The sequence below is a fragment of the Lontra canadensis genome, unplaced genomic scaffold (assembly GCF_010015895.1).
Source record: "Lontra canadensis isolate GAN:19392208 unplaced genomic scaffold, GSC_riverotter_1.0 scaffold27, whole genome shotgun sequence".
NCBI lineage: Eukaryota > Metazoa > Chordata > Mammalia > Carnivora > Mustelidae > Lontra > Lontra canadensis.
In genome coordinates this window covers 195,550-217,912 of record NW_022631021.1, presented here as the reverse complement: position 1 = coordinate 217,912, position 22,363 = coordinate 195,550, and the positions used below count along the sequence as shown (strand labels likewise).

The window sequence follows — 22,363 nt, the reverse complement described above, 5'->3', positions numbered from 1 at the left end:
TGCTGCTGGCCGGCCCCCGCTCTGGGTCCGGGAGAGTGAGCTACCAATCCTTTCTGAGCACCAGGGCATCATGGGCCTGCACCCATCACAGAGAGCAAGGGCCCCTCAGTCCTTTTCCACAGGGTTCTCTGAAATTCCTTCCATCCTAGACAGTACCTCCTCTAAGAAGCCCTCTCTGACTTGCCTTGCTAGGTGCTTCCACAGCCCTCCACTGATGGTGGCTCTGACTTTCCCAGTCGTGGTGGCTCGTCTGTTCCCCAGTCGTGGCTCCTCCCTTCTAGTGTCCCGTCCCATGTCCCTCTAGATGTATCCCCTGTGCCTTGCACATACTTGGTGTGTAAACTTGGTAGCTATGCATCAGCTAACAAACATGGGTGAATAAGTGAATGAATAAATGAATGAGTGAATGAATGAATGGGTTTTCTAGCTGCCAGCAGGTAGATCCCCCATCGAGAAGAGGGAGGCCTGCAAGGGTTAACCAGGAGCCCGCCTGTGGTCTGAGGTAAGCAGGGAGCGTATTTGTTCAGGTAAATAAGGAAGGATTACTTATAATGGGAAATCAGGCCTCGCCAACTCTTCATCTCACGGCTGCTTGACCTCCTCCCAGCACATTCCTGCACTGTGCTCGTGTCCACACCGCCTTGCAGACCTGGCCCCCTGAGCCCACCACAGCCTCCATGTAAGCCCCTCGGGCTAGGTCTTGCCACCGTGCCAACAGGTGGTCCTGGGCTGGGGGCAGAGGACTCCCTACGGGGCACAGGGCCCCAAGATCTCAGAGGGAGCCAGGCCCCCAGCGGCCCACCCAAGTACACACCTCTGCCCCCAGCCCCGCTGGTCTTTGGCCCCACTGGTTCCCCCAGATGCCTGGTTGAGACCCAGCAGTGGCCTGCACTACCGACAGCTTCTCCTGGCCCCCCGAGGTGGGTGCTGCAGCAGACGACTCCCTGGGCACGAGGCAGCTAACAGGTGAGTCTGATGGGAACCCAGAGCGTGTGGGTGTGGGGGCTTGTCCCTCCCAGCTGTGGGGAGGTGGGTGACAGGGGGCAGCACTTGGCATGGACTGCGAGCTCAGAAGTGATCCCTGGGTATTGTTGGTCCTGTAATCCGGGTCCTTCACCCTCACGAGCCCCAGCCCCTGCCCAGGGGGCCCATTTGCCTCCCTGGGCGGACCCATGAGCCCGTGGGAGCCCCCAAGGCCATACCTTGAGCCCAGTCTGAACAGCCTGAAGGGAGGCCACTCTCTAGGGGCAGAGCCTCGGCCCCCAAGACATGGCCAGTTCTGCTTGGCTAGTAAAACACAGACAACCTTTCTGCTCTGCCGGCCGCCGCTGCTCTGCGAAGGGAAGGGTCTACCAGGGGCCCGGCCACAGTGGGCAGGGGCTTGCTGAAGCCCCGAGGCTCCGGGCCAGGCTCTAAGTTGGAGCAGGGGGGCCAGGCCCAGAGCCCAGGGGTTGGGGCAGGGCAATGATGGGCCTAGGACCCTGGTGGTCTGGGCTGCCAGGCAAAGCACCCAGGTTCAAGCACCCAGGGGAGCCAATGGCCTGAGACCCCCAGTCTGGGTGCACTAGGAAAGAAATGGGATGCCCTTGAAGAGGCTCCTTTGTCAGATTCACCAGATGCCTCTTGTGGGGAGAGAGGGCGGCGCTGGTGGTGATGACAGGGTGGAAGGCTGAAGGGTCTGGATGTTTGGGGGCTCCCCTGAGGCCGGACAAGGGGTGTGTGTTGGTGGGGGTGTGTGCTAACACGTGCATGGACATCTATCTGGGGGTGTGTGTTGGGGAGTGGGCAGGTCCACCGAGCAAGCCCTGGATCCCGTCACCCACCCAGCGGCCCATACCCAGGCCACAGGTCCCAAGGGGCCTGTCCCCTGTATGACAGCAATGGTCTTTCTCCTTTTCCTTGGCCAAGGCTGGGACCAGGCCTCATTTCCTGCCCCCACCTCCCCAATAAACAGCTTCACAGCAACCCCCAATAAAGCCGCATCTCCCCAGTACCAGCTGCTCTGCTGAGTAACAAAGCAAACAGGCATCAGGCTGACCCTGGCCTCCGCTGGCGGATGGGATGGGCAGGAGATGGCCCAGCCCAGCTGGGGGTGGGGCCAGAGCCAAGGACTCCTGGCGTGGGGTCTCATCACCCCCGACTCACAGAAATGTAGGGAGAAAGACAGCCTCAGTGCCCCCCTGAGGTGTTGAAGTGTGGAGGAGATGCTCGAGGGCAGGGGGGCAGGGGGAGGGACGTAGAAGCCACCCTCTCCTTTGAGAAATGACAGTCATTTCCTCTGCTCCAGGCACCATGGGGTTACCCAGAGGTGAGAACTCAGTCCCTGCTAGACTTGTGTACTGTGAGTTACCTGTTAGAAAATACTGATTATAGGGACGCCTGGGTGGCTCAGTTGATTAAGCAGCTGCCTTCGGCTCAGGTCATGATCCCAGCATCCTGGGATTGAGTCCCGCATCGGGCTCCTTGCTCAGTGGGGAGCCTGCTTCTCCCTCTGACTCTGCCTGCCACTCTGTCTGCCTGTGCTCGCTCTCACTCTCACGCTCTCTCTCTGACAAATAAATTAAAAAAAAAAAAAAGAAAATACTGATTATAATGACAAGGTGTGATAAGATATAATTATATAAATATATGTAATTATATAAAATATACAGTGTGATGCCATTTGATTGTCACAAGGCCTCTCTGAATGAGATGGAGCTCCTCTGTCCATCAAGCCTGCCGGAATAGGGTAGATACTCAGTAAGTGCTCAACTGATGATCCAAAATTGCGATGCTGGCAATAAGTAGAAAAAAACCACAGACCTGGGTGGCTCAGTTGGTTAAGCATCTGTCTTCAGCTCAAGTCATGATCCTGAGGTCCTTCAATAAAGCCCAGCATCAGACTCCCTGCTCAGTGGGGAGTCTGCTTCTCCCTCTGCTCCTCCCCCTGCTCGTGTTCTCTCTCTCTCAAATAAATAAAATCTTAAAAAAAAAAAAAAAAAGGAAAGAAGAACAAAATAGGAGAAGCCACTTTTTACCACTGAGATCATTGCAGATGTAAAGTTAATAGCCCTGAAAGAGTTCAATCCACATTTTGTGCTTAAATGACGTGGTGCAGCTTGAGTGTAACCTGGGGATATCATTTCAGACAGACCTAGGGACAAAGACACTCTGGGTGGAGGGGGCAAGAAGGGATGGGTTTAAGGTCCACCATGGATGACTTGGGCCAGTCATTTCTCCTCCTCGTACTTGTAGCTGGTTGTCTGTGTAATGAGAAGTTTAGACAAGGGTTTTGCAGGCTGTGTAGGAGTTGGTGGAGGCAGGACAGCCTGCTGGATTTGCCAGCGCTCTAAGATGGGTGTTTTCCCAGCCTTGTCCCCTAGACTGTCTCCTGGCTCTGGCTCCTCCTAGAGGCTAGGGAAGGATGAGTGAGGCCCACAGCTGCCCTGGACTGGGCTAGAGAGCAGGATGACCTCAGGTAAGGCCCAGAGGGCCCCCCTTTCTGGCCAACCTCCACTCTTCCCCAGACTCCACCTGCCATCACCTTCTTCCTTTGTTCCCCTCATTCCTCACCCCACTACCTTTCCCTCCCCTCTTCCCACCCCATCCCCTCACCTGCTCTCAGGTGTCACCTTCCTGAATGTTCAGCCCATCTCAATTCACAAGGGATTTTCATCCACTTTGCCCTTAATCTTCATAACATCTTAAAGCAAGCCCTTGACAGCCCATTTAATAGGCAGGATCACTGAGTCTCCAAGGAAACCAAGTCACTTACACCAGTCCCTGAGCTAGAGAGCAAGGAGACGGGGTTCAAAACTGGTCTGGGACCCTCACCCTGCCCCCACTGTCCCCATCCCGTTCTTCGCCCCACCCTGCACCCCCAGCCAAGTGAGCAGCCTGTCAGGTAGAACAACTCTTCCCAAAGCAAACTTTGCACAAGCCGAGTTGCCCTGGGCTCTTCCTGACATTTAATGCTGGGCTCCTTCCCTTGCCTGTTTGCATGCTCCCTGCTCAGGAGGTGCCCCCTGCCAGATTCTCCTCTCCCACCTTTCAGCAGCTGGGTGGGGCCTCCAGACAGGGGCGTGGGGGGGGGTGGCGGGTGAGCCTCCTCGTCACTCCTGACCTCTCCTCCCCTGCCAGGGACCTGAGCGTGACTGCTGGGAACCAGACAGACCAGAGCCTACCCAGGACCTTAGTGAGGGACAGTGAGGTCTCTCTGGCCGCCACCAGAACTGGGGAGCCCTGCCTTCTCCCTCCAGCTCTGGAGTTCAGGAGAGGGGACTGGGGGTGACTGCCCAGTTAGGGTCTCAGCACCTGGGACTAGTGACATGGGTGGAGCCCTAGGTCTCTCTGCTGTTGGGCAGCAAGATCTTCCTGCCTTGGACTCCCACATCCCCTTCTCAGGCTCTAGGACAGGAGGGCAATGTGTTCCTGCTGACACCAACAGGTGGGGGTAGGCCCCAATAACCCCCTAATTCCCCGACCATTTAAACCCCCTTCTCATTTTTTAAGATATTTATTTACTTGAGAGAGAGAGAGAGCATTAAGGGTGGGGGGGAGGGTCAAAGGGAGAAGCAGACTCCCTGCTGAGCAGGGATCCTGATGCAGGACTCCATCCTGGGACTCCAGGATCATGACCTGAGCCGAAGGCAGACGCTTAACCAACTGAGCCACCCAGGCCCCCCTAAGCCTCTTTTTGAAGCAATGTCTGTTCTTAACCTCTCAGGCAGCTCATTCTGGACTTTGATTGTTTTCTGCAATGTTGGAGTGCTTTCCCTTTGTCCTGAATCCCGCCTTCCAAGGCCCAAGGTGTGCTCCCTGGCCCCGTGATTAGGGCTGAAGGCACATTTTCTCCCTCGGCCCTGTCAAGATTTTATGGATTTCCCAACCCGAAAGCTGCCTTTCCAGTGCTGTGCCTGGCCTAGGGGCAGCTGCCGAGGCACATGAGATGAGAGAGGAGGGGAACAAATGTGTTCACACACCTCTGGGAGATTGCAAAGTCTGTCCTGCCAAACCCCAGAGACACAGTCGTCTTTGAGTCCCCGTGTCACTGACAAGGAGGCTGCGAGGATGAACCACAGTGCCATGGCAGAAGCCGGCACTTCTTGTGCAACCCTGTGTTCTCACACCTCCGGGGACCCAGCTGGCAAGGGCTGCCCAGCCGAGGCAGGAGCGTGGGGACCCTGAGCGAGGGCAAAGGAGCTTGAAGGGGTGCTGGGACATGAACTTTATTTGCACCAGGCATGTGTTCGATGAGGGGTTGAATGGAGAAGTGATTTGCAGTTTCTGTAAAGCCCTGAAAGTCAAGCAAGAATTGAACTTGACCTGGCTGAAAACTGGGGCTGTGGCCTGACCGACCACCCTAGCATCGGTGACTCCAAGCCCTGAACTTGTCTGGGGGCTGGGGTTTCTGGTGGCTGTGTGAAGTGGGCAGGGGATGCTGCTAGGGTGAGACCCCACCTGGCGGGTGATCTGTGAGACAGCCTGATCGGAAGGCGGGGCCGAGTCTCTCAGAGGAGGGAGGATGTGGGGGGGGGGGTACACAGCCATACCCTTATTCTGCCCAAATGTCTACCACGAATTGGGGTCCACCTCTGTTTCTCCATGATCTTCCTTCCAAGCCAAGCTGAGGGGCAAGATGGGGACATAGGATCATAGAATCTGGACAGTATCTGGGTTAGAAAAGCCCTGAGTGATGACTCCCCCGCTTCGGAGAACTGAAGAGGGCCCCAGGCACTGCCCAAGGCCTCACACACAGCATGAACAGAGCCTGATGGGACCGCATCTCCAGATGCTGAGGCCACACCCCCTCCCCCTTATGAGCAAACTCAAATACAGGGGAGAGCTTGGGGCTGAGCTGGGTTCCTGCCCCTCCAGGCTGCAGCCCTCCATGCCACCCAGAGCTGCTTTCTAAGGGACTGGGTCAGTGGGTGGCCTCAGCAGAAGTGACAGGTGTGGGCAGCTGGGGAGACCCTCGGGGCTGGGAGCTGCCAAGTCCCAGCACCAAGTGCAAAGAGAGAAGTTCTCAGTCACCATGGTGCCCATGTCTGTCAGGTGGGAGAGATAGTGACTGCCCCACAGGGTGGCTGTGAGAGCCCCACAAAGCAGCTTACTTAGTTGGCCTTCACCTTGTCTCAGAAAGGGTCACAAGCGATGTCAGTGAAGCTGTGTGTCTGGACACCAGTGGTCCCCAATTCCTAGAGCCTTACCCCCACCCCCAATTCTCCACACACACCTCCTGGGCCCACTGACTGGCTCCTCAGCCTTCCAGAGAGGAGGGCTCCTGGGAAAGTGAGGCCTGTGGCTTGCACGAGTCTGGAATCTGAGGAGGTGGGAGAAAGCCAGGAGGCCTAGAAGAAACCTGCCTCCCCTGCTCTCACGTCCAGCCCAAGATAGGCAAGTTCTCCCCCCAGCCGTCCCCCAGGGACCCACCTCCCTTCTTCCTACCATTGGAGACCCCAGGGGCAGCAGGTGCGGGGGGGTGGGGGCACAATGGTGTGCTGGAGGAAAGCTGGGGCTGCCCGGAGGTGGTAAGCCTGGGACACCTTCCTGGGTAGGAAGGAAGCCTGTCCCGTGCAGAGAGGGAGGACTCCGAACAGTGGGGTGGTCAGTAGGGAGGAGGTTGGGTTCTTTTCTTGGGCCCAACTTGTTTGAAGAGCAATTTAAAAGGGCAAAGGAGATGGGGTTCTGTGGAGGGAGGAGTGTGGGGGATAGGAGGAGGAGCAGAAGAGTGAGAAGGTAGAGGGGAGAGGCTGGGTCCAGACTCAGGGAAGGTTCAGAGAATCCAAACACGTTGCTCAGGCTGGTTGTGGGCACTGGCTGCGGACTCCCTCTGCCCTGGGCAGTCCCGGCTTCTCTCCAAGGTGCTGACCAGCCAATTGGGGGGCTGGTCTGCATGCCCCGGCCCACACTGCACGGCTCCTGGCCAGGCCCTAGTCATACACCCCAGAGTCCCCTGGCTCTCCCGTTAAAGGAGGCCCTTGCCTGGAAGGAGAGAGGGACTGACGGCCAGGACAGTGGGCCGCAGTGGGGAAGCCTGAGTGGGTCTGCCCCCCCGGTGGAGAAGGCCCTGCTCAGTGGCAGGCACTGGTTAACCCCTGCCCCGCCCACTCTCCTTGATGCTCCCTCACTGGAGTCTGCAGCCAGGGTCCTGGGCTCTGGGTAGCCGGAAGTCGGGTATCAGGATTGAGGTAGAGGTTCAAGAACATTTGTCCCACCCACAGTCCCTAGCCGGGGTGAGATCTGGGAGCCTGGACGGAGCAAGGTGTGGGAGACGGGCTCGGGCAGAGGAGACGCAGACCACAGACGGGGCAGTGGCAGGAGACAGCTGCTACAAATCTCTAACTCTGGGTCCTTCTGGCCTCTCTCCTTGATCTGTCTTCCTGAGGGAGTGGGAGGTGCTGAGAGAAGGGGCTAATCCCTCTGGCCACTGCCCCCTAAATCTGGGCCTCAGCCTCCACCAGCTGTTACCAAACTTTCTTTGTCTGGAGTCTGAGCCAGAGCCTCTGGGGCAGAAGGGAGCCAGGACATGCTGAGCCTTAATCCAGACATGTGGTTTAATCCAGAAAAGATCAGCTCGAGGTTTGGGCGCTGGAGGCATCACTCAGGAGATGAACATTACCTCGGGCCTGGCAGAGGCTGGTAGGAGGGCCAGGCCTGCTGTCCTAGGGATGTGGATCAAACACAGGGTTTGTCCCAGGGCCCTAGTCCTATGGAGCCATAGCCTGAGGGTCAGCAGGCCCCCAGTTTGGTCCGAGCTCTGCCGTGACGGTGGGCACGTCCTTGCCACTCTCTGAGTGTCATTTTTCCCAATGCACATGTGTGCATGTCTTCTTGGGCGAGTAATCACCTGAGAACATAATCATGGCTGAATTGCATGGCGCAGTTGGGGAGAGCTGGGAAGTCAGAGGAGGAACCTGTTGCGGGGGGCTTCCTGGGGGAGGAGGGCTTTGCGCTGAGTTGTGATGAGAGGGAAGGGGCATTTTGGGCAGGGGCATGGCAGCATGAAAGAAAATAGCCATGTTGTGCCCACAGCACAGGGGAGAGGGGACCAGGGGAGAAATGTCATTGTCCTTAGAACCTGGATATGGTCACCATGTTGATCAATCCCTGGTTCTGGTCCAGGCCCTGCCTCTTACCAACAAAAGAATCCCTTCCCCATATGTGATCTACAAAACGGTCACATAATGTATGGTCCCTTCCAACTCTGATCATCTGGGCTGGGTAGGAGGTTGGCTCAGAGGTGGGTACCTGTCACTAGAATGGTGCAAGGCTGGCCACGGGGAGCCATGGAAGTTTCTTGAGCACAGGGGTGCCCAATGAGGAATGTTGAAGGAAAATGAGTTTGACAGTGGGGTGGATTGAGCCGAGGGGAGGTAGGAATGGAGGATCAAGTGACCCAATCAGAAAGTGGGCAGGACTCTGGGAAAATGGACCAGCCAGAGCAGAAGCCTCAGAGGGAATGTGGCACAATGAGCAGAGCCTGCATGGGGCCAGCTGGGGACTTCAAGCAAGCTGCCTAAGATCTCTGAGCCGCACTGTCCACATCTATAACCTGGGGCTCTCGAGCCCATGTCCCTCAGGGCTATGGGCAGTAAGGGGGATAATGGGCATGAATGCTCAGGCCATAGGCGGTGCCCTCCTGAGTCTGGCCCTGGAGCCTGGAGGAGAGAGTGTGGTAGGCTGGGCACCCAAACCCCCAGCTCCCTGACCAAAAAACCAAGGTCCCCCCAGATCTGGGCTGCCGGGGTCAGAGCTTTCCCCACCACCTCCCCAGTTGTGGACAGTCAGATCTTTCCTCCCACCACATGGTTAATTTTCAACTTATTTTTCACCAGGGAGGTATTGGGAGCTGGGACCAAGACTTGGTTGGGAGCAGGTTCCTTGGCATTTAGCTGAAAGGTGAGGGGGGAGCTGGAATGTGGGGTGGGGAGGAAGTGGGAATTCTCTGCCATGAAGGAGCCCTGGGCCGGGAGTCCCAAGACCTGGATGCAAATCCCTTAGGTCTGTGCACCTTCACTTCCCTATCCACAGACTAGGAATGAGAATAGGGCTCAGGCTGCATCTCTCCAGGGAGGGATGGATACAAGGGCGCTCACTCAACATGTCAAGGCCATGTCATCATGTCCTTACTGAGTGAATGCTGCCACCTGCCCTGCCCATTCATCCTCACTGACCCCTCAGGCCATGGTCCCCCCAAAACCAGAATCTGCCTCCCATCCTACCTGTGGCTGTGGCCAAGCAAACAGGAGGGCCATGAGAGAAGCGTGTTCTCCTGCTTCTTGGAAAAGCTCCCGTCTTCCTGGCATATGGCCCAGGGTGCTGGCAGAGACTGTCCTAACGTGGCAGGCATGGGAGCTCTGGGGACGTGGATGGGGCGGGAGGCAGGTAGGGGTGATGAGGGAGGGGTGGGGGGCTGAGAGGGGCTCTCGGCTCTCCAGGGGTGGGGCCTCCTAGGGGGGAGGGCATGGGCGCAGGCCGGGGTGGGGACCCAGGAGCAGAGCGGGCTGTGGGCGCTGCCTAGATAAATAATGTTGGGCCCACAGCACACATGTGTGTTTGCACAGAAGGCCTTGAAATGATTCCAGGCCTGCCCTCTGTCCCCCGCAACCCCAGTCCCCCTCCTTCCCTGCTCACCCCACCCCACCCTGACCTTTCCTTCCTTGTCACTTAAAGGAGCCCTTGAAAGGGAGAGTCAAAATCAAAGGAAACACCCTTCTCTCTTGCTGGCATTCTCTCTGCCACAGGAAACTACACGGTTACCATGTACAGTTGAGAAGGTTGGGCACTGCACAAGGGAGGGGAGAAGAGGGAGTTGAAATCCCACTTGGGCTCCAGTCACCCAACTGCTATCAAGAGAGAAAGGTCACCCTGTGCTGAGATATTTGAAGGTGTGGAATGGACTAACAGCAGCCCTAGAGATGCCAGAAGTGTCTTCCCAACTGGGGGCTCTTTAGGGCAAATGAACACCAAGGCTGAGCAGGTCAATCCCAAAGCATGACTCACAATGGGCAGGGAGCCTCCCTCCCAGTCCCAGCGTGGCACAAGAAATGCCCCCAGGAGAGCTTACCAGTCCTTTGATTAAAGCCTCTCCCTCTTACTGGCCAGAGGCCTTTAAAGCAGCAATTCTCAAATGTGAACAAATATAGAATCACCCCCCAAGGCCTGTTGAAATGCACTGCTGGGCTTCCCCCGGCTTCTGATGCAGTAGCTCTGGGGCAAGCCTGAGAATCTGCATTTTTGCCAAGTTCCCAGGGGGTGCTGTCGCTGCCTGTCCAGGCACCCCACTGTGAGAAACACTGCTTTCCGAACACGAACACACGTTAATTCAGCCTTAATGTGTTTTTCTGTTCCTTTTGTCCGTGCTGATTTTACTGAGGGCGCATATATGTTGATGATCTTCCACGGGGACTTATTCTTGAGTCCCGGGCTCACAGATCACAGGAACAGCCCAGAAGCCTGGCTGTCTTGGTGTATGTACATCTGACTTCCCCGAGCTGCCAGCTCCAATATGGGGTTCAGAGAGAAAGGGCCTAGAGGCAAAGCGTACTACATGACTGATGGGGAAAGAGGTCTCTAGCTGTGTGTTGAGACCAGGGGTACACCCCTGGGGGGCCTTGGGGCAGTAGAAGGAGGCAATGTGTGAGTTGCTGGGGGCCTCCCTCGCTGGGGAACCAGAGCATGGGTCTTCTCTCCAACCCCTGATCTCGTCCATCCTCCCCACCCCCACTGCTCTGTTCCCACACCAGCAAACCCCCTCCCCACCACCCCTACCTCTGTGCTGGGCAAGAGGAAATGAGAGAGCCCTGGGAGCTGGGAGGGGCTGGGGCAGCATCTCTGGGGAAGATGAGGTGGGGTGGGGACCCAGTTCTGAGTGGGTGTGGTGGTGTTCGGTCCCAACCTCAGTGGTGTTCAGCTGGAAATTTATCCACACCCCCCAGATGGCCCTGTGGGAGGGGAAGGGGGGGTTCTTCCTCCCTGACTTGTGAGGGGATTTTACCCCATCACACCCCTCACTTGCTCCTTTCTTCCTTCCTTCACCTAGAGGTGAAGGTGATGGTGACTTTCTCCCTTCCCCACCCTCTTTAAGGGAAGGATAAAAGAAAACAAGCTCTGCTATAGCAGGAAAGATTGAGGTTAGATCTCAGAAGGAACTTTCTCTCCAAGGCAGTGGACTGGGCTCTGGGCATGGGCTGGTCCAGGGATAGAGGCCCGGACATTAAAGACTCCTTGTCCAGGCCTCAGTTTGCTCACCTACCAAATGGGGCTAATCATGCCTTCAATGGTGAGGCTTCAGTGAGGTCAAGAACCTCAGAAGGTTGTTTTAAGCGTGCCACGTGGGTAAAGATTTGCTGCTTTCAGCCACCCTGGCTTCCTTGGGGAGTGAGGGAGCTGTCCGTTTATACCTCACTGTCTTTCTCAGCCAGAAGCCTATCTGCCCAGCCCTGTCCTAACTGCCCAATGACCCGGAAGCCCCAGCTCTCTCCCAGGCCCAGCCACTGCCCACTGAGCCCCTCATTCCCGTAACCAGCTTAGTGGCCCCCAGGGGGGATGGGGAAGCAGCCAGAACCTGATTCCCCATCCTCTCTTCTTTCCGCAGACACAGCCACCGGCCCAAGCGACAGCGGCATGGGCAGCGCCAGTCCTGGCCTGAGCAGCGTGTCCCCCAGCCGCCTCCTGCTGCCCCCTGACACCGTGCTGCGGACAGGCCTGGAAAAGGCAGCCGCAGGGGTGGCGGGGCCCGAGAGACGGGACTGGAGCCCCAGCCCGCCGGCCACGCCTGAGCAGGGCCTGTCTGCCTTCTACCTCTCCTACTTCGACATGCTGTACTCTGAGGACAGCGGCTGGGCTGCCAAGGGTCCCGGGGCCAGCACGCGGGAGGAGCCGTCCGAGGAGCCCGAACAGTGCCCAGTCATCGACAGCCAAGCCGCCGGAGGGAGCCTGGACTTGGCACCGGGGGGGCTGACGCTGGAGGAGCACTCCCTGGAGCAGGTGCAGTCCATGGTGGTGGGCGAGGTGCTCAAGGACATCGAGACCGCCTGCAAGCTGCTCAACATTGCTGCTGGTGAGGCCTCCCGCGGGGCCACCTCCGGGAGGTTGGGCACAAGCTGGGCGGAGGTCGCGAGGGTGGGGGTGGGTTGGCAAGGGTATTGTCTGCGGCGCTGTGGCCACCACCACCTCCACCCGCCCAGCTGCAGCAGCCCCAGTGGTGCTGGTGATTCTGTACCTACGGGTGGCCCATAGCCTATAGCAGCTGGGTGCCTGAGGGAGGTTCTGACCCTCTCTGTGCCCCGACTACCGGGGGCAGTGCACCTGAGCTCTACACCATCCAGCCCACCACCTCCTCCTGGACTCCTCTCCACGTTCTCCTCATTTACTCGGCTCCAGCTACACCGGCTCTTCACTGCTCCCGCGACACTCATACCTCAGGACCTTTGCATCTTCTGGTCTCTCAATCTAAAACGCTCTTCCCTGAAATATTTACTTGGCTCACCCCTTGCCTCCTTCTGATCTAGACTCAATGGCACTGTTTTGAGGAGGATTTTCCTGATGCTTCCATTGAATTTACTGTCCATACACCACCTGATTCCTCCTCCCTGCTTTCTCTCTCCCGTTGCATGTACTAATACCCTGCGTATTTTATTGATTGACCGTATTTGCTGTCTGTCTCCCCCGCTGGAATGTACACACCCTAAGGGCAGGGATTTTCCTTTGCTGTGTTCATGGCTACATCCCCAGGTCCTAGGATCGCACCTTGCACATAGTAGATGCTTGATAAACAGTAGTTTCTTAACATGCCAGGCCCTGTTCTAGCATGGTGAGGGAGGGTGGATTAAGTGGTGAACACCGCACAAGGGCCCCCTTCTTCAGGAAGCTGACATTACAGCGAGGGAAACGGATCAGAGATACGGAGATAAGTGTGTCCCTGGTCCAGTCGTCATGAGGGCTCTGATGAGGAAGGGGCACTAGGAACACAGGCACCTATGTACCTGTCGCAGGCTGGGAAGTGTGGTTATGGCACTAATGCTGTGGGCCTCCAGCCTCCTGTTCCTGCACTGTCCCTCCAGCTTTGGGCAGACCTGACCCATCTCCTTGGGTGCTAGGTCCCAGCCTTTGAGCATCGAGGTCTCAGCTGCTTTCAGGCATCCCTCAGGCCCAGCCCTTCCTCCTCAGAGTCATCCTGGACCCGCATGTGTCCCCCCAGACCATCTCAGCTGGTGTGCCCCTGCTCCCTGCCCCAGGCAGCTCTTGCCCTACCCCCATAGTCTTCCAGTTACCCAATGCTCCTGCTGGTCCCCACTGCTGGAGGTTTTCCCATGGTGCCTCCTTTCCCACACTGGGCTGAGGAGGGGCCTGCCCTCTGAACAATGGGGACAGAAACAAATTGCTTTGACCCTGGGAAGGAAAACGAGTTTATTAAGTGGGGGTAGCCCAGCCTGCAGGTCACCTACCTGGGGCACCAGCTTAGACCAGAGTGTGTACTTGGAGGCCCCATTGGGACCATGCCTAGCAGCCCGGCCTCCCCCCATGTGTCCTGCAGGCCTCAGCCCAGAGCAGCTCCCCAGGGGGACGTCCAGGACCTAACCAGTGATTCTATTCCTGGCCTCTGAGGCCTATAGCTACCGCCCCTGGCTTGATGCCCTGCCATTTATTCATTCAGTGCAGACGCACTGAGGAGCTACTGAGCCCCTTGCTGGGTGTTGGACAAGGGGCTAGTACTCTCTGTGCCTCAGTTTCCTCATCTGTAAAACGCAGCACAGTTTGGGGTTGTAGGACTACTCTCTAGCTGTTTGTTTGTTTGTTTGTTTGTTTTTCTGGTTCCTTGAAGGGTTTGGGGAAGGCAAGAGGCAGCTGGGAGATAAACTCAGGTGTCTGGTTTAATGTCACTCTCCCCTCCAGGACTGGGGCTTCCTGAAAGGCCCCTTGGAGGGCCTGGAGGGGTCAGGAAGACTTGAGGTCTTGGTGAGGTGGGGGGTGCAGAGGCCCCAGGCTACCCTGCCCTGAGCCAAGTTTGTTTTTAGGGCCCTGGCTGCTCCCTCCTGCTCCCCTCTCTTCTCAGGTGCCCCCTCCACAGGCCTGTCTGGTCTGGCCTGTTCTCACCCCCGGAGCCCCTGGTCCTGGCCCCAAGCTGCTTCCAGTTCCCAGGGGCGCCCCACAAGATGCAGGCGATGCCCTCCGCCCGCCCGTGGAACTGAGGGAGTGTCTCTTGCCCAGACCCCGTAGACTGGAGCCCTGGCAACGTGCAGAAGTGGCTCCTGTGGACGGAGCACCAGTACCGGCTGCCGCCCGTGGGCAAGGCCTTCCAGGAGCTGGGGGGCAAGGAGCTGTGTGCCATGTCGGAGGAGCAGTTCCGCCAGCGCTCTCCTCTGGGTGGCGATGTGCTCCACGCCCACCTGGACATCTGGAAATCAGGTGGGACATGGCCTGGGAGAGCAGTGCCTCCCAAGCTCCAGGTCCGGGACACGGAGTAGGGGGGACTGGGGGTGGGGGCAGTCGGTCCAGAACACTAGCCAGGCTTATTGGCTGCTGGGGCAGCAGCTGCTTGCTCCCAGTCTGGGCTCTGTTCTAAATCTCAGTCCCCCTGGCAACTGCCTCCAGGGATCCTGGACGAACCCTCCAGCCTCGACCCACTCCCAGTCCCGCTCAAGCCCACAGAACTTAGGGCAGGGCATGGGGGAAGTTAGAAGGCAGGAGTTTCATTCTGGGAACACGGATGGCATAGTTGATGGGGACCGTGGGTACTATGAGGTCCCTCTTTGTCTTTTTTTTTTTTTTAAAGTTCATTTGTTTATTTTGTGCTGTTTCTCATTAAACAAGTAGTGAGGTAATACATGGGTATGATTTCTAAAAAGACCATAGTGGGGCGCCTGGGTGGCTCAGTGGGTTAAAGCCTCTGCCTTCGGCTCAGGTCATGATCCCAGGATTCTGGGATCCAGCCCCGCATCTCGGGCTCTCTGCTCAGCAGGAAGCCTGCTTCCTCATTTCTCTCTGCCTGCCTCTCTGACGACTTGTGCTGTCTGTCAAATAAATAAATAAATCTTAAAAAAAAAAAAAAAAAAAGACCATAGTGAGGGACACCTGGGTGGCTCAATCAGTTAAGCGTCTGCCTTTGGCTCAGGTCACAATCCCAGGGTCCTGGGATCGAGCCCTGCATGGGGCTCCCTGCTTGGAAGGGAGCCTGCTTCTCCCTCTTGCTCTGTCTACCAGTCCCCCTGCTTGTGCTCTCTCCCTCTCTCTTTGCCAAATAAATAAATAAATAAAATCTTTAAAAAGACAATAGTGAAAAATAATACCATGAAAAGTAATTTTCCCGCTCACTCCCGACCCCCCAGCCCCCCTCCCCAGAGGCAAACACAGTTACCTGTTTCCTGGGCACCTTGCTGGGGAGATTCTATGCACACAGTGAGCAAACACACATGTGAGGTTTTCACCCCTTTGTAACATAAATAGCTCCAAAGAATTGCACTGTTCTGCGCTCCCTGTATCTTGGATCTTGTTCCCGCATCAGCATCTCTACATCCGCCCTATTTCTAATGGCTGGGTGCCATCCCCTTAATGTTTAAATCGTCTCTCATCCCACCGGATGTCCTGGACAGAGCTATGAGCTTTGGAAGAGACAGTGCTTGCTGAGAGTCAAGGCCCAGGCCCTTGGGCATGGGACCCACCCATATGACCAGTGGAGACCAGTGTCCCACCCCAGCCCAGGGGCAGGCAAGTGTATGAGCAGTCCTAGCCAGGCAAGAGCCAGGAGGTGATGGGGGCAGGAGCCCACTGCCTCCACGCCCCGTTTGCTTGGCCACAGGGGGTGGTTGCTATGGCCCCACAGTCCCACCCAAGCCCCCTCCTCCACCCTTGGAGTCGGCCCTGGGTCTCCAGCCTTCTCTCCCTGCCCTGCAGCGGCTTGGATGAAAGAGAGGACTTCTCCCGGGACCATCCACTACTGTGGTGAGCCAGGGCCCGCAGGGTAGAGGGGGAGGGGGCCCGGGGTCTGGGGGCGGGGCTTGAGGGATGGCTGCCCCTGAAGCAGGCGGCCTCCGCCGCGGCTCACCGTCACCCTACCCGGCTGCCCAGCCTCCGCCAGCGAGGACAGCTGGACCGACAGTGAGGTGGACTCCTCCTGCTCCGGGCAGCCCATCCACCTGTGGCAGTTCCTCAAGGAGCTGCTGCTCAAGCCTCACAGCTACGGCCGTTTCATCCGGTGGCTCAACAAGGAGAAGGGTGAGTCGGGCCCTGGGCGGGGACCGGGACCGGGGACGGGGGCGGGCGCTGCTGGCCTCCTGGCGCCGGACACAGGGGAGGGCTGGGGATTGGGCAGAGAGGCTGCATGGCCCCCACCGTGGCCCTGAACTCCAGACACCGGGCCATCCGGGCCATCCGGGCCTGGCCCGGCGGGCTGTGTGCGTTCGCGTCCGAACCCGTCTCCTGGCCGCGCCCTGTCTTGTTTAGGACACCGGCTCCTCACGGTGCCCAGGACATACTAAGGCTGGGACTTGGACACAGTCTTTGCCTGCAGCACATTGTTAGCTTCACCGGGGAGACCGCTGGGGTCCAGCGAGAAACCCCATGCGAGCCGCATAGGCCGTATTAGACTTCCCCATAATCCCATTATAATGGGATTTTTTAATAGGTGAATTTAATTTTAATACTACTTTTATTTAATCTTCTATTATAAATTATTAAAATTTCAACATATAATCAATATAAAATTATTAATGAGATATTCTAAGTCTTCAAACTCTCATGTGTATTTTATCCTTACAGTCTATCTCAATCAGATTTGCCAGATTTCAAGTGCTCAAGGCCACATATTACCTCATTGGACAGGACTAGATGTGTGTGTGTGTGTGTGTGTGTGTGTGTGAGTGTTGGAAAACACTCAGAGTCAAGAAATCTGGGTTTTAGTCCCCATCCTGTCATCTGTAGCTAGGGGTACTGGGACCTCAGTCTTCTTATCTGGAAAAGGGACTGGGTCCATTCATCCAACAACCACTCATTGAATACTTCCTCTGTGCACACTTGCCTGGGCAACATTTATGGAGAATTAGTGTCCTCATGGTTTAGGGAGGATTTGGCTGCACCCCATCCTTAAGGGACCTGCAGTGTTGTGGGAAAGCTAGCCGTGAAAGGAGCTGGCCTACAGAGCATGGCAGGGCTGTGACAGGGTGGTGGGGGCAGCTGTGCCTTGGTCCAGGAGGACTTCACGGGGGCAGTGACTTGGGCTGAGTGGGAAGGATGAACGAGGCTAGAGGGGGGTAGAGAGAAGTTCCTACACAAGGGGCTGTAACCCTCGTGTATATTTGAAACTTAATGTGAGCCGGTCTTCAGGAATAGACCATGATAGACTTCCAGGGGAAGGAGATCAAGGGAGGGTGGGGTGATCTGGGAAGGCTTCCTGGAGGGGGTATGCTGACCTGGGTTTTTCCCAGGAGACCTGGGGTGTAAACCATGTAATAGTTCCTCTCAAGGGGCAGCTCCTTCACGCTCCACTATAAGCTCTTTCTGTCGCCACTCAAAAATCGTAGTCACTACAGCCCCCTCCACCAACTGGAGAAAGGGGACAGCTTCTTTTTTTTTTTTTTTTTTTAAGATTTTATTTATTTATCTGACAGACAGAGATCACAAGTAGGCAGAGAAGCAGGCAGAAAGAGAGGAGGAAGCAGGCTCCCTTCTAAGCAGAGATCCTGATGTGGGGCTCGATCCCAGGACCCTGGGATTATGACCTGAGCCGAAGGCAGAGGCTTTAACCTACTGAGCCATCCAGGTGCCCTAAGGGGACAGCTTCTAATGGTAGAATATGGCAGAGCCAGGCTTCAAACCCAGGTCAGCCGGGCTCCAAATCCTCTGAATGGATCTTACCAGAAAGGGCAGTACTAGCTTAAGTGTCTGAGGCTGGCAAAGAGGTCTTTCAGGCTTGGGAACTGCTGGGGAAGGCGGCCAGCGCGGGGGCAGTGGTGGGGGTGTGGATGACCTTGACAAATGAGGCGTGGGCACAACACAGAACCCTGAAGGGCTTTTGGATCAGGTGTACCAACCCCACAGCAGGAGCAGAGGCTGGCAGGGGCCAGGCCCTCAGGGCCCCAGATAACCCAACAACGGAGGACGCAGGCTCACCCTGCACTCAGGAGGTGGGGGACTCCAGGTAGCATTTCCCACTTTATTGGGCCCCGTGACCCACTCTGCACAGATGTCTTTGACCCTCACCGCAACCTTGGGAAGAGGTCTTATGCTCCCACTGCCCCCGGCCCCCCACCCTTCATTCTGGCCCTTGCTCCCAGTCAACACTGGCCCCCTTGGCTTTCTGAGTCTGACCTGTTGGTTTCGATCTTTTGCCCTCCTGCCATGCCCCCCTCTCCCTCAGGCATCTTCAAAATCGAGGACTCCGCCCAGGTGGCCCGGCTGTGGGGCATCCGCAAGAATCGGCCTGCCATGAACTACGACAAGCTGAGCCGCTCCATCCGCCAGTATTACAAGAAAGGCATCATCCGGAAGCCGGACATCTCCCAGCGCCTCGTCTACCAGTTTGTGCACCCCATCTGAGGGCTGCAGGCCAGGCCAGGCCTTAGGCAGGCCAGGCCTTAGGCCTGAAACTTGCCCTCACTAGTCCTCCCTCCTGCCCGCCCCTGCCTCTGCCGGAGCTGCAGGAGAGGGCAGTGGGCTGGCACTGGAGTCCAAGGTCAGGGAGGCGGCAGCCCACAGCTCCCAGGGGTCTAAGGGAGCTCTCTGGAGCCCAAGGGACCCCAGGGTGGCGGTGCTTCCTCCTTGGGTCTGACTGCTCACATGCCCGGTCCTCTGGAGGATGGAAGAAGGATCCAAGCCATCCTCAGTATTCACGGCTCCCCGGGGAAGGCTCTGACCCTTGGATTTCCAAAGAGGAGCCAGCCAAATGGCTAATGACTTAGCCAAGGCCACTCATAGTCCAGTGCTCCCTGCCACCCATTCTGCACCATGCTCGGCGTGGTGCTGGGACACGTCTGCCTCCTGCATTGGGAAGCCAGGGGTGCTCCTGGAAATGGGTAATAAAGATACTAGAGAACCAACACGGCAGTGTCTGTGCAGCAAGTGAGTGGCACAGCCCCGAGGCCACCAATTCTCAGAGTCATTGTGGTCACAGTGCCCTTGGGGTGGTCAAAGGAGGCTTCCTGGGGGAGGAGGCATTGAGCTGAGCCTACAAGGAAAGGGATCATTGATTGGTAGAAGCTGTGGGAGAGAGGCAGTGAGCCATCAATGGCCCTCATCTCCTCCCCTCCCAGGTGGGGGCCCAAAGGATGGAGCAGGACTGGAGCTGGAGGGGACTTGCAAGGGGACCCTGAGCCTCTGTCTCGGCTTGGCCAACCCCGGGGGCTCTGCGACGGGACAGCAGAGGTGCAGGGAGGGTGGGCTCTTCAGCCCCTGCCGTGGGACCCTGGCTCTGCAGCAGCAAACAGGATGGAAGAGAGGTTGGCTTGTTTGCGGTGTCCCTCTCTTGGCGGGAGTCACGGACCTCTGCGATGCCCCCTGTGAAGCACCCCACACAGATGGGGAGCGGTGGGGGTCAGAGTCCTGTGCACTGGGGTAGATGGGGACCTCCCACCCACTCTCCGGGAGGCAGCACGTCTCAGCCTCCTCACATTTGTTCAGCCAGCTCACGTGTCCTGAGTACCGAATACATACTTGGTGCTTGCACTGGTTTTCTGTCATTAACCTTCCCAACAAAACTGTGAGCTGGGGGCTACCCTGCTGTTCTGCAGACGATGAAACAGGCTCAGAGCCGTGAAGTGACTTACTCAGAGTCACACAGCCAATCGGTGGCAGAACCAAACACTGAACCCACAGGACAGTGCTTTCTCTGCCCCTCCACGCCTCTTGCTCTGTGACTGGTCAGCACTTTTTGCCCCCATAACCCTCCACTTCTGATGCCAGGCTCCCAAGAGACGGGACTGGGAGCCAGTCAGTGCTGCCCAGGCCACTGAGGGTTAAATGCTGCCCCATATTGCTGCCTTCTGCCCCCAGCAATTTTATTGTCTCCAGAAGAAAGTTTACTCCTGGCAGTGAGCAAACAACAGCTTGGCATCTGTCAGTTGGGACTGGGACAGGACTAGGGGGCCCTGCCCCAGGCCTGTGCCTCTCTGGGTCCCCGGCTGTCTGCCTCCTCCCAGGGAGGGGGCCCACTGGGACCCTGGCCAGCACTCAGCTCAGCTCTGCTAAACTGGTTTTGTCTCCAGCCTTCCTGCCCTGCCCCCAAGCGGAGTCCCCCAGGAGCCACCTGCTGGCGTGCCCCCAGCTGGACCTGGGCCTGGAGCAGCCTGGGATCTCAGGCTGGGGCTGGGAGGGAGGAGAGGAAAGGGGACTCATGGCTAGGAGTGGGGAGCCGGAGCTCCTCCAGAAAGGGGCGTCTGGGGGAGTGGGGTGAGGCACCCTCCTTGCTGTTGTAGCTTCTCCAAGAGGCACACAACTCCTTGGCCAGTGCACACCCATCCACGGACACCTCATGTGCCAACAGCAAACTCCCGATCCCGCCTCTTCCCCTGCACATCTGCCCGTCAGAGCCCCATCGGCCCAGGTATTCCCCAACAGGCCTGCAGGGCCCCTGCACAAATAAGGCAACCTGACTCTCAGGGTCGGGGGATCGAGACCCTTGTGGGGTTCTGCACTCAGCGGGGAGTCTGCTTCTCCCCCTCCCTCTCCATTTGCTCCCTCTCCCTCCCCCACCGCTGTCTCTCAAATAAATAAATAAATAAATAAATAAATAAAATCTTTTTTAAAAAGAAAAATTAAAACCTATTTGGGGGTTCACCCTTGAACTGTGAGTTTGGGACCCCGAATGCCCCCAGCGCTCTTGGTCAGTGCTCATCCCTCAGGCACACAGAACCCTGGGGCCATGGCCTCAGGAGTCTCAGAGACCATCCGTCACCCACCCTGCGCAGACAGGGCTCAGGGTCCTGGAAGGTAAAAGACCCAGCCCTCGGTCCTTCTGCGCATTGGCGGTCAGCCGGTCATGCTGGGCGCCACCTCCCTGACAGGCCTCCCCACCACAGATAGCTCTAGAGAGTTCGGAAGACACACAAGACTCAAGAGGACCACGTCCAGCCAGGTTGACACAGTTCTGGATTTTATCCACAGTCATACAATCACAACTGAGAGAGATATATTTGTATTTATAGACCTTTAAATTACACGATCATGTACAAAACATGTGCATTGCTGAGACCACAGCACTTCTCGGAGGGTCACAAGTGTCGGACTAATGGAGTCAGGGAGCCTAGGGCAGCAGGTGGCGGGCGGCAGGGCAGCCCCGGCCCCTGGCAGAGCCAGGCCGCAGAATGGTGGTTAACTGGGAACCAAACACACGAGTCGCCGAGCCCCACGGAGCGGGCCCGTGCAGCATTGAGGGTGCAGGGAGGCGGCTACGAGAGGTGGCGGTCACAGAGAGGGGCGCGGCCCTCCCACATGGTGGTGAGTACCCGGACACCAGCACTGACAGGTGGGGCTGAGCCCCTAGAGCTTAGGGCTGGGGGGGACCGCTGGGTGGGAGACCATCCCACTCCGGGGTCCTGAGGAACCTGGGACCGAGAGACAGTGGTCCCAAACCGGGCCATGGAGGTGGTTGCTCAGAAAGAATGGGATTTCAAGTCCCTGCCCCGGAGTGGGCAGCTGGAGCACTGAGGGGGCAGGCCTGGGGTCCAACTAGGGCCACAGACCCTCCCCCGGTGCTAGAAAGCCACTGGCATGGAGAGAGGGAACCCAGGCCCCAAGGTGTGGCTGTACCAGCTTCCTGCCCTCCAAGGGTACGTACATGGTGAAGGTCAAAGGCCCCCAACCTCAACTCCCACCTGGAGGAGAAGCTGCAGAGGCTTTTGGTCTAGAGTTGGGAGGGCAGAGAGCTTCCGAAATCTTGCTTTGGGCTCTGAGAGGCCTAGGGCAGATCTCAGGCGGCAGCAGATGCCCAGAGAGCAGACAGTAACAGGAAACGGGGGTCCGGGGAGGGGGCTGCAGTCTGCCTGTCCCTGGGGGTGCCATCGTCCTCACCCTCAAACTCCCCTGGCCCCCTGACTGAGGCCTGGCCACCTCAGGCACCCCCCAACCCCCTCCAGAGTCTGCCAGGATCCTCTGTGCACACATGAATGAGGTCAGGGCCTGGAGACCATCAGTGGAGCACTGGGGGAAGAAGCAGGGAGCAAAAGAGGACTGAGGGGGGCCAGAAGGGCTGGGGTATCACACTGTCTTTACCTGGAGGTCCGGTGGCCAGGTGCTGAGGAAGGGGGTATGTAGGGTGTCTGCAGTCCTGAGGCCCAGAAGCTCTCTTTGAGCAACAAGAAGTTCCAGGGCCTCACCCCAGAGGTTCCTGAAAGACTCCTCTTTCCAGCCAACCCTCCCCTCACCCCCTTGAGCTTTTGTCCTGCCCTGG

At 57.5% G+C, this 22,363-nt stretch overlaps 1 protein-coding gene across 1 annotated transcript; it reads left to right on the top strand.

The window, feature by feature from the left end:
• Positions 1-584: 584 nt before the first annotated feature.
• SPDEF (SAM pointed domain containing ETS transcription factor) lies at positions 585-18,829 on the top strand. The gene is made up of 6 exons (XM_032864272.1): positions 585-966; positions 11,579-12,043; positions 14,194-14,391; positions 15,877-15,924; positions 16,051-16,197; positions 18,338-18,829. Exons 2-6 carry the CDS (start codon positions 11,608-11,610, stop codon positions 18,514-18,516), a joined length of 1,008 nt encoding a protein of 335 aa, XP_032720163.1. The 5' UTR covers positions 585-966; positions 11,579-11,607; the 3' UTR covers positions 18,517-18,829.
• Positions 18,830-22,363: the final 3,534 nt, after the last annotated feature.